The 12,789-nt window shown below is 28.9% G+C and overlaps 2 protein-coding genes across 2 annotated transcripts; one reads left to right on the forward strand and one right to left on the reverse strand.

Moving 5' to 3' along the window:
• Positions 1–4,086: 4,086 nt before the first annotated feature.
• Positions 4,087–5,086, forward strand: HO173_012630 (uncharacterized protein; the record flags this gene model as incomplete). The annotated part of the gene is made up of 2 exons (XM_037314465.1): positions 4,087–4,561; positions 4,656–5,086. The coding sequence occupies 2 exons, from the start codon at positions 4,087–4,089 to the stop codon at positions 5,084–5,086; spliced, it is 906 nt and encodes a 301-aa protein (XP_037158630.1).
• A 463-nt stretch (positions 5,087–5,549) lies between these two features.
• HO173_012631 (uncharacterized protein) lies at positions 5,550–6,485 on the reverse strand (the record flags this gene model as incomplete). The annotated part of the gene is made up of 1 exon (XM_037314466.1): positions 5,550–6,485. One exon carries the CDS (start codon positions 6,483–6,485, stop codon positions 5,550–5,552), a length of 936 nt encoding a protein of 311 aa, XP_037158631.1.
• Between the last annotated feature and the right edge of the window lie 6,304 nt (positions 6,486–12,789).

Here is a 12,789-nt window from a genome sequence, read left to right on the forward strand (position 1 = left end):
AGAGCATCTTAATATATTTAAGATAATAAAAATTATTTTATTTATAATAATTATAACTAGCGAAGGTCTTAAATATCTAAATCTTTAAGAGTTAAGTCTCTAGTTAAAGTATTATATTAACACGCTTAGTTAAGTAATAATTAAAATATAAAGAGATTAAAGATAGTAACTCTATAAGAATATTCGATTTATACGAAGTATTAATAATTAATTTATATATTTTAAGGCGAGAAAGATATTAATACTCTTAATTAATTATTATTATTAATATTTTAAGCTCTTTTTAATAAGAATATAGCTTTTCGACTATATAGACGATTTTTGTTTAACTTTAATAAAGAAAATTTAGAATATCGTTTAATCTTATCTTAAGATTTATATAACGTTATTATCTAAAGATATAAAGACGATAATTAACAACTTATTAATCGATCTTTAATTTATATATTAAAATCTATAAAATAGATAGAATATAATATATTTTATGAAACTTAGATCGACTAGCTTCTTTAGCTAATAATCTCTAAAATAAAAAATACTTCTTATTTTAATTAATAGTTATATCGTTATATAAAATTTTCTTCTATAGTAAAAGAGTATCTCTCGAATTTAGATAAAGAAGTAAATATCTTTAGTTACTCTTATTCGATAATATTATAATTCTTATAATAATCGCCCTTCATTATAGTCTAAAGAATTATAATTCTAGATATTTTTATATTAAAAGATAAGATAATAAGAAAGTCGAAGATAAGCTCTTTACTATTATTCTACTACTTATATAATTATAATACTTCTTAGAAATATATAAGTATATTAAGAAGTTCTAAAGAGATATAAAATAATAGAAAAGATTTATTATATGCTATATATTATAATAGCGTATTCTAGAGATATATCTTAGATTAATAAGAAAGGTATAAAGACTCTCTAAATTAAATAACTTATATAAGAATTCGCTAGATGATATTACCGAGAAATCGAGCTTCGTAAATATCTTAAAAAAAGTTATACTAAGGTTCGCTAATATTAAATTATTTAAGAGATTAAATTTAAGTCTAATTGAAGATAATAAGAGAATCTCGCGAGTTATTAAGAAATAATCGATATATAAAATAATTAAATAGAAAGAAATCGATTTAATAAATAATAATTAGAACTTAAATCTCTCTAAGTCTAAAGTATAAATACTCCGCGTCTCGATAAGTAGAGAGAATAGATAAAAAAGATTAAACTTTAATATATCGTCTATAGTTTTATTATAGCGAATAAAAGAAAAGACGATTTATAAAGAGAATAAGTATTTATAAATTAATAAAGTTATACTAAATAGAGAGGAAAAATATAAAGAATATATAGCGTAGTAAATAGAATAGGGAGAATTAGTCTCTTTATCTACTAGGCGAATTAAATAAGAATTAATAAAGAATTAAACACCGCTATAGCGCTTAAAATTCTAATTATTTAAAAATCTATATCTTAGAGATTATAAATATTATTAATATTATAATAAGATACCGCGATAAATTTTAAATCGATGACTTTTACTAGATATTTAGAGATATCGAGTCTAATTTGAATTAGATACTCTAGAGATATTGTTATAATCGACGATATCGTCTAATTTAAATACGCTATAAATATTAATATTATTAGCGAGACTAACTAATCTAGAATTTTTATAGATATTATTATAATCGATAATACTATCTAGCTCGAATAATTTCGAAAATCTTTTTAATATATATTTAATTAGTCGGACTAAACTTTTAATAGATATTATTATTATTAATAATATTATCTATCTTAGATAATTTAAAAAATCTATCTTATATATAGTCTCTTAAATTTTTAAATATATACTATTAAATTGATAGCTTACAGTTACTCTAAAATCTAATTAATCTAAATAAATACTATCTTAGCTTATTAAACGCGAAGTTTACTATATTTAGTTATTAAACTAACGAAAAGAGTTAAATATAGATAAAGTCTACTTAATAGACTAAATCGTACTAAATCGTGCTTATGATACGGACCCGGCGGAAATCGTGCGGAAAGAAACTTTTCAGATTTGCAGATATTGAAAGGAAAAGTACTTATTATACTTCGAAAAGTTTATAATAAAAGTAGATATTAGGCTAAGATTAATATTCTAATAAGACTATATAGCTATTACTAGCCTAAGAAAGTATAAAATATTAAGAAGTATATTGCTAGATATCTTAAGTATACTAAGTATAAACCTACTATTAGATCTTAGCCTTTATATTCTATTAAAGTTATATACTCTTTTTAACTTATAAAAATAGATTTTATAGATTTACTTAAAATTACTAAAGTGAAATCTACTTTTATACTCGTAAAAGTCTACTATATAAGTAGATTTATAGTTTTCTTTATTACTATCTTTATTAATATAAAGAATATTATCTAATATCTTAAGTTATTCTTTACTATATATAGAAAGTCTTATATTTATTATCTCGATTATAATTAATATTTCTTTAATAATAAGTTAAAAGAATTCTTAAGATTCGAAGGTATTATCGTTATATATAGCTCTTTTAATACTTTTAAGAGTATAGAAATAATTAAGATTTATAATAAACTTCTAAAAGTAGTACTTCGCAAGAATTCTCTTTATATCGAATTGAAATGGGATTAGCGATTATTAAAGACTAGAGATTTCGTTAATATATGAGTTATTAAATATCTAAGAATCTCTTCTATTAATATTCTTTTTAAATCGCTATCGAAAGCTTCTATTAATATATCTATCTTATATATACTTTTTAAATATAATATTTCTACTTAAATAATTAAGCTGAAGGATTCTATTAGCTATACTTAGATCGTATAATAATATCTTATTTATTAGATGAATCTTTATAATATAATTAAATAGCGTTCGAATTAATAGAAGAAGAATATGGCTTTCTAATATAATAAGAAAATTAAGTAAATTACGTATTATATTAATAATCTAATTATATTATATTAGAAGAATATAGAAAAATTAAAAGCTCGCTAAAGAGATCTATTTCGAATAAGTAAATATAGTAGATTCTATAAAAGATTCTTTACACTTATATAACTTAATAGTCGAAAAATCAGATATATATTTCACGAGGATTATCTTAAGAACTTCGTTACTCGTATAGACTATCTTCTAAATTCTATTACCCTCTTATTATTATAATAGCAAACTACTAAATATCCTCGCTAGAAGCTTTCCCGAAGTTTATACTTTCCCGAGAAGTTTATACTTTCTTAAAGATATATATACTTACGAAAGGCTTTAGCGTTCTTACTTTTTATAGTATTATATAAAAATAATTATAGAAATAATAGTAGTTAATTTTATTCTTACTTTAGATACTATACTATACTACGGCTTTATTTCTTTTACCTATATTTGTATATAGCTTTATAGTCGCTAAGGCTCTATCTTATTTATTTCGTAGTAGTCGAAAGGTGCTTTCTACGAGGTCGTTCTTTCTAGCTTTATATAGTATAGTTTGCTTGGCTAGATTCTTAGGGAATCCTTGGGATCCTGCCTTCATAGAATCTACATCCTCTTCTACCCACACGATACCGTGATCATTCTTATTCTTTACAGTATCACGCCTCTGAAATGCAATTCAATCCTTTGATTCTTCAAAACAGCCTAGTCTACGGAGGTCGGCAGGTAAAGTCCTGAACATGCCAAGAAGAGCTAGCAGTAACCCTAGCCCTAGTTTCGGAAGGTAAGCCTATGGCGTAAATCTTTCTGGGAGCTTAAGTTTGAGCTCCGGGCGCCTCTATAAGGCATTGAGCCCTACGTTGAGCCTTGGAATGCGCGGCTTAGGCCTGATCTCTAAGCGCATTGTCTAGGTAACCTAGCCCGAACTTCTGGCATGTTTGGGCATGTTCAGTACCTTACTTTGCGTGCCAACCTCCGTATAGGGCTGAGAATAGAACGCCGCCAGGCAATCGCTCCCCCGCTAGCCACGCTGGAGAACCATCACATCCGTTCATATCCGCGTGAGTATCCCCGACGATCAACTTCCCGGTCTCCTAACGAGCGGTGTGGTCAAACCTTACATGGCTTTGGAAAGAGCAGCATCCCATGACTCCGACTTACAGGAGTTCGCCGAACCGAGTAATGACGAGACTGTCTACTCCATTGGAAGGGGAATTCCTCAACCATTGCCTGTTCCTCTGATCGGCGAGACCAGATTCATCAAGGATCCCAACGGATGGCTTCATTTGATCAAAGATGGGAAGGAATCACAAGCGCCAATGCTGTATGAATCTCGGAAATCAATCGCGCCTCCTGGTATGACGCTGAACGACTTGGTCATGGCCCACGAAGAACGTACTGCTCGATGGAAAGAGGGTTCCTGCTGTGCGGAGATGATTGACTTCTTCCAAACTACCATCTCGAAAGTACAAGACTTTACATTAAAGTCTTGCATTTGCATTGGGATAGGCACATTTACGGGTACTCATCCCTACTGTCCTGGAGATCGGTCATTCGATCAGCTCATTGCATTTGAGGCTATACTTGATATTCTTCGTGAGTGATATACAGCCTGTCTCCCCTCCGTGATACCCTCTCCAACTGTCGGACATTCGGACGTCTTCATTGCTGATACGGCTCGAGTATCAAGGACAGACACACGAAATTCCGGACGTTTTCATCCAAGATCCCGTCATGAATTCTCTGGATGCGGAATTCCTTCGATCCCGAGGCTTCACTGTACTCGAAAACCCTGCTGCTCAGAATCTTGCCACGCCCACTTCGTTACTTTTCGCACCGAACTGTGAATGGCATGTCATTCAGGAAACATTTGAGATAGCTTATCCAGGACTTTTCATCGGTGTAGAGCTAGAGCACTACCTTGATTGTATAGGATATGGTCCTGTTACGAGCACCTCAAAAGAAGAACGGGAGGCTCAGGAGACGTTCGGACAGCGATCGAGGGAGAGAAATCGCCAAATGTTCGAGAGAGTGTACAAACCGTTTTTTAATACGCGCTTGTCCCGTGACATTGTTATGGAACCAGATGGCCAGACGGGCAGAGTGTACTGGAAGGGCTAGCATGTAGACCTGCCCGCCGCAAATCGTCACGACCGTTTGCGGATATAACCCAATCCGTCTCAAACACAGGCATCAGGCATCGCAGACAGTGAATAGTATAAGCTCGGTATTTCGAAGCAAATTCTTGCACATTAGCTCTGAGGATGTACTCAACGACCTCCCAGGCAAAAGTTTCAGCGTATTTGGCGTCTCTAGCTGAAATTATGCCACGGTCATCCTCAAATAGATCATCAATGCTAAAGGACACGCAGTGATGGGTATCTGTGTCAAAGTTATTCAGCTTGAGGTTTTCACTGACGCTACTGGAGGATGGGATCCAGTTGCGGCCTTGAAGAACTGTGGGTGTATCAAGAGCCCAGGAGCAGAATTCCAGGAATAGTCCCTTCCCCGGACAAGGTAAGAACGAAAGCACACGCTTGAAATGGTAGATGCCGTGTTCAGACGTGATTTGTCTGATTCTATACTATATTCCTGAATCTCGGAGATGAAACAGTATGCCCTTCGCATAGTCCAGCGAGCGATCGTCACCGCGGCCGTTCTCAAGATCGACCTCGTCAAGCATACCAACATCCACGATGTAGCGATTGACTACACCCACTCTCAGAGCTACAGATAGAGCCTCCTTGGTGTCCTCTTTCTTCAAATCCGGAGACGTATTGTCCCAAAAGGCGTCCCAGAATGCAGCCTCCAACACCTGACCCACGTTCTTGCCGCCGTACTTATCGCCTGCAGGCATATCGTAGGGAGACCAGTGACCATCTTCCATGTTGCCGACGAACCATTCGTAGAGCGTGACGATGTTCATTCCCAAAGCCTCGATTTGCGCATCATCGAAATCAATCACACCCGTGATACCGCCTGTAATGCGGTCGACGAAGATGTTCAAACCGACGAGATCAGTGTGGGTGAGGACTAGAGGGAGGTCTTGAAGCAGGTGGAGCTTTGGCGTGACGGAGGTGACTTCGGCGTATATATCTGGAGCGATCTCTTTGAGCGACGAGTTCTGTTCGAGTCTCTCGAAGGTGTCGCGAGCGCGTTTCGTTCTGCTGCTATCTTTGCACTCGATTGGTGGATGAGGAAAGTGAGATGATCTAGCAATAAACTGGGCTAGATCGATGATGGTGTTCAGCTCGCGTTCAAGCGGGAAGTGGTCTCGAGAAGGCTCCTGCCAGTAGTGTGCTACCCCGGGAACAATGTCGATGGTGTAGACCGGCAGAGTGAAGCCGCGGTGATGAACCACACGGCTGACAAGATGACCGTAGATCTCCTTGGCCTCGTCGATGAACTTGGTGCAAAGTTCTTTCAACCGGAACTGGATGATATGGTTGCTTTCCGGGCATGCTAGCGTGTAGCTGTGGAATCCCTGGTTGTTGACCAGAACAATCTTCTTCCCCTGCATGAGCGTCTGTGCAAACTCGCGACACTCTGAAGCCGAACAAGTTGTTTCGGCTACTTTCGGGACTCTCAGCTCGAAGAAGTTGTTGATCAGCAGTCGTTCACTCTCATCCCAGCCCTCTGGCAAGTACAAGTTCCGGGTCTGTCTGCATTTCTTGAGCCATCTAGCTCCTTAATGTGTGGTCTGATGAAATTCTATTCGATCAGAAGTAAGCCCTGCGAGTTGGAGATTTGATGAGCAGAGGAGTTCTGGTGGGTAGGAGGTGTTGATTATTCTATGAAGCAGGAAGGCTGCTGCAGACATATGCTCCCACCAGGCCAAGCCGCTACGCTACATGTGGACTAGCTGTGAAAGCCTGTAAGGAAGCCACGCCCTATAACTACTCACACAAGCACATGCTTCCTCCTCGACAAAAACTTTCGCACAACGCTCATGCTATATTATTGAGCTATAGAAAGTAGATATATATATTCAAAGCACTTAGTAAGGCTAGTATCTCTTTAATTGACTTTAGAGAATATCTATACTTCTATAATTATATCGAATAAGATTAATTAATCTTAATGAGATTATAATAGTTATAATTTTAAGAAGTATATATTTATACTAAAGTTGTTAATAAATACTATATTAAAAATAATAGATAAAGATTAAAAACTATTAATAGACGAAGTAGCTATTACTCTTAGAGCGGCGATAGTATTTATAGAAAGAATAAACGATAAATTTAAAATTTAGATAGTCTTAAATAAAGTATATAAACTAGCTATTAATTTAAGTAATTAAGATAATAATATAAAGAAAAAGATTATATATATTAAGTATTAGATAGTTAGTTTAGAAAGTAATATATCGATAGCTAGCTATATTAGCGTACTAAGCTAATTCTTAATATTCTTCTTTACTATTAAAGAAATTTCTATTATATTATTAATAATATTAAAATAAGATTAAGTATTATATAATAAGCTAAATAAGATTATTATAAAGTTATAAGATAAGATAATAAGTAAAGTATTAAAGAGAAAGATATCGAGCGAGATAATTACGATAATTAATAAATATATAAAAAATATAGATATTATAAGAAAATCTATTAGAATAACTAGAAGGCTAGCGAGTAGCGATATATATATTATAGTTATAAATAAGAAGAAGACGAATAAACTAAGAAAAAGTAAGAATTAAACTTTAAAGATAAGTGATAGCGCGAGAGTAATTATTAAAACGTATAGTCTTCTACTCTATAAAGTGAGAATTAATATATTTAATATTAAAGATATAATTATAGTAATTAAAAGAATTTAGAATAAGAATATTAATACGCTAAGTCTTAATATAGTATAACTAGACTAATTCGACGCGAATAAAGAAAGTTATAATAAGAGTTTATTAATTATCGAATTAGTATCTCTAGAGAAAGAAAATAGAGTATTAAAAGAAGGTCTAGTTATCGATTCGAAATTATATAATTATTACGTCTATAATAAGTAGTATAGATTAAAGTAATACTTTATATACTAAAAATATAATTATCTATCGACTATATACTCTAAAAAGAATTACTTAGTATATGAGAAATACTTAGAAAAGTATTATTATAAAGATTATATAGTCGATACTTATAAATATTCGATTTATAAGGAACTATATAAGACTTAAAATAAGATATATATAGTAAAGAAGAGGAAGATAGCGAGAATAAGAATGACGAGATAATAAATTTCTTTATAATTTATAATCATCTATAAATCTGAAAAGTTTCTACAAAATTTGAAATTGCTAATCGCGCGTTTATCGCGGAAATTACAAAATTCGTCGAATTAGTAAATCTAATTAGAATTCGTCTAAATTTCGCCGGTTTAGTAACTATTCTAATCTTTTCTATTAATTCTATCAATTTAGTAGTAATACGTAAAAAAAAGAAAAGTTCTAATAATTAACGTTATAACGATAAGGTTCTATAACGATAAATATTAACGTTAACTTAAATTTAGCTACGAAATTAGATAATTTAATAAAATTAATCGCGTAAGTAATACTCTAATATAGCGTATAATAATACGTATATTAATAGTGATATATATTAATATTATATATATATAGAATAGTACTTAGAATATATTAAAGTATATTACGTAAAATTTTTAAAGTTATTAAAAATTTTTTAAAGTTACTAAACTAATAGAACTAGCGAAAAGAATTAGATATAGATAAAGTTTATTTAATAGACTAAATCGTGCTAAATCGTGCTTATAATACGAACCCGACGAAAATTATATGAAAATTTACTTTTTAAATTTATAGATAATAATAAAGAAGATATTAGCTAGCTATTAAATAAGCGATTAATTAAATAATTACTTTTAGAATACGTTTAATCGTAAGCGAAATAAGAAATTTTTCTTAAGACTAATATTTACGCGCGATAAGCTAGTAGATAGAGATAGAATAGTTAATAGAGAAGAAATTAGAGCGTTAAATCTTAAAAGAATTATTATATTAAATCTCTAGCCGAGTAAAAGAAGATATATTTCTATATTATTAATAAGAGTCTCGTCTAGAAATAGATTACTCTCTAAAGTAATAGATGAAGTTAAATAATATAAGAACGATATAGCGATAAGAGAAATTAATAATCTCGAGAACGATAGATAGTCTCTAAGTTAAAAGAGTGATAATAAGAGAATTACGATTCTCATTAATAGAAATAAAAAGAGATATATTTAATCTATCGACGATTAAGAAAAGAAAAATATTTAGAAAGAAGATATAGATTTTATAAACTAGGCGGAGCGAGTAAGTAATATTAATAATAATATTAAGAAATAATAGTATATCTTAGTTAGCTATTAATACTATAATATAATATAAGAAAATTTAAAATAGTTATAATAGAACTCTTCGATAATAAAAAGATTTATAATATCGATATAGTAGTAATTTAGAAGCTCTAAAGAAATATTAATTTAAATATATTATATTATTCTCTAAAGAATAGATTTAACTTAATTTATCTCTATTATAATAACGTATAAATATACTTCTATATTAATAAGAGAATATTACTAAAGTAATAATATTTATTATATTATTTATTAAACCTCTATACTTTTAATATTAAGTTCGAAAATAATAGAATTATATATATATATAATATCTATATCTACAAATCTGAAAAGTTTCTTTCCGTACGATTTCCGCCGGGTCCGCACTATAAGCACGATTTAGTTTATTTAGCAGACTTTACTTATATCTAATTCTTTTCGTCGATTTAGTAACTATTCTAACTCTTTCCGCTAGTTCTATCAGTTTAGCAACTTTAAAAAAATTTAGTAACTTTAAAAATTTTGCGTAATATACTCTAATATACTCTACTAGTAAGTATTATTCTATATATATATAATATTAATATATATTATCATTAATATACGTATTATTATACGCTATATTAGAGTATTATCTACGTGACTAATTTTATTAAATTATCTAATTTCGTAGTTAAATTTAAATTAGTATTAATACTTATCGCCGTAGAACCTTACTATCACAACGTCGATTATTAGAACTTTTCTTTTTTTATACGTATTACTACTAAACTAATAGAACTAGCAAAAAAGATTAGAATAGTTATTGAACCGACGGAATTTTAACTAATTTTTGAGATAGTTACTAAACCGGCGGAATTTTAGCTAATTTTTAAGATAGTTGCTAAACCGACGAAATTCTTAATTTCAACTCTATTCGCAAGATTAGCAATTTAAAATTTAGTAGAAACTTTTTAGATTTATAGATATATAATCTCGATAACTAATAAATAGACGAACTTAATAAATTATATAAGACGCTTACGAAGTTTAAGAATAACGAATAAATTATATTAAGCGATTTTAATCTTTATTATATAATATAGAAAAGATTAAATACTTATATCGATAAGAGAGTAGAAGAATTAATATTTATAGCGAAAGAATTCGTTATAGAATAAGTATTACTAATAGAAATAATAATATATAAAAAAAACTATTAAATAATAATAGATCTACTATTTACTACTCTAGTATTAATAGTAAATATTATTAATTATAATATTAAAAATAATTTTAAAAGCGAATTTAATTATTTCTTAATTTTTATAAAGCTTAAGCTAATCGTAATAGAGTTAGTATTAATAATATATCGAAACTTTAATAAATTAAATATCGAGGTCTTAAGAGAGATACTCGCTAGAGTTATAATATCGAAAGAGTATCTAGTTAATCTTTAAGGAAATAGTAAAAATCTTATTAACGATAATATCGATTATTAAGTAGCGACTATTATTAACTCTATTTAAGCGACTATAAAGAAGTTTATTTCGATTATTAAATTATCGCTATAGTTTAAATCGAAATTTATATTAGAATATAAAGAAGTATAAAGATATTATAAATCGCTAAAAAGAAGTTAAAGAATAACGCTTTTAAAGAAAATATAAGATAAGTATAAAGTCGTTAAGAACTTTAAAAATAATCTAATTAAGAGAACTACTTAAAAGGCGTTTAGAGAGTTTATAATAGAGGCGTATAAGTCGTTATAAACGATATAGAAAAAGATTAAGTAGACTAGAAAACAACTTATAATATAAGCGTATCTCTCTTTATTATTTAATAAAGATAAATAAGAATATAACGAATTAAGCTTGAAGGTAGATCTTCTTATAAGAACGTTCTTTCTACTATCGATATAGACGAAGTTAGATAATATTAGCATTAATACGATATATTTATAAGTCTATTTAATAGATATAATTATTATAAATAAGATAAGAAAGACTATAACGCAAGTACCGTTAAAGAGAGTCTCGAGAGAAGATACGATTCTTAATCTAATTCTTAAAAAGATCCTAAAGTCGTTACTCTCTTATCTATATAGAATATTTAATATATATATAATAAACGGCTACTATTTAGAGTACTTTAGAATATTAATAATAATTATTCTTTCGAAGTCGGATAAGAATTATTTAATTTCTAAAGAATATTAGCTAATAGCTCTACTTAATATTATAGAAAAGATAATAAAGTTTATTCTTGCTAAAAGAATAGTATATCTTATAAAGATATATAGACTTCTATCGACTATATATATGAAAGGTCGTAGATTACGATTATATAAATACGATATTTACTATCTTCTAGAAAGAATATATTAGATCTAGAACTCTAATAAAGTAACTATAATGTTACTATTAGACATTTCAGATATATATAATAAAGTCTCTTATTCTCAACTACTTTATAATCTTTAAAAGCGAAAAATCGATATAAGAGTAGTTAATTAAGTAGAATTATTCTTATCTAATAGAATAATAATATTAAAAATAAGTGAATATTCTATATTAAAGACTCTTATAGTAATCGAAATTTCTTAAGAATTACCGCTATCGCCTATACTTTATCTCTTTTATAATTTAAATCTTATTAATAAATATAATAGTCGCGTCGACTTAGGAATAATAGCTACTAACTTTATAAACGATATAGACCTTTTAATAGTAAAAGACTCTATCGAGGAAAACTATAACGCTCTTTATAAAATCTATAACGAAGTTTATATAAAGTGGGCGTTATAATATAGATTGAAGTTTAATTCTAGTAAATATTAACTATTATATCTTAGTAGAAAATAGAGATTTAATTTAGATTATTCTTTATAACTTAATAAGAGATAATATATTAAGATAAGACGCTTTATTCGCTATCTAGAAGTCGAAATTAACTTTAAACTTCTATAAAGTTACTATAATAAGAAGATTTAGTTTAAGACTATTAAAAGTATCGATATATTAATAAGAATTATTAAATCGATATAGAGTAATAATTATAAGAGTATAAGATAGCTCTATTAGGCGGTAATTATTCTATAAATAACGTATTATTACTTAATATAATATTAGTCTAAAGATACTATTAACTATAATAAAACTTATCTCTTATTATTATAAAGGATTTAATCTTAGATAAAGAGAAAGATAACTAAAGTATTTAAGACTATATCTATTTTAATACTCGATATAAAAGTGTATCTTCTATTAGTTAAATAATAGCTAGATAAGATTATCTTAAAAGCTATCTTATAAATCGCTATTAATTTAATATATAATAAGATTATTAAGTTATAATTCGAGCGATAAAAGTCTAAAAGAAAATCTAAGAAGAATAGAAAATTAAGTTTATTAAAGCGATATATTAATAGATTCGAAGAACGATATGACGATACTAATAAGATTAAGAAACTACGCTCTTTTAGCGTCGCTTTTAATTAA

This window comes from Letharia columbiana (genome assembly GCF_014066305.1).
Source record: "Letharia columbiana isolate WasteWater2 chromosome Unknown Sc0000087_s0, whole genome shotgun sequence".
Lineage (NCBI taxonomy): Eukaryota > Fungi > Ascomycota > Lecanoromycetes > Lecanorales > Parmeliaceae > Letharia > Letharia columbiana.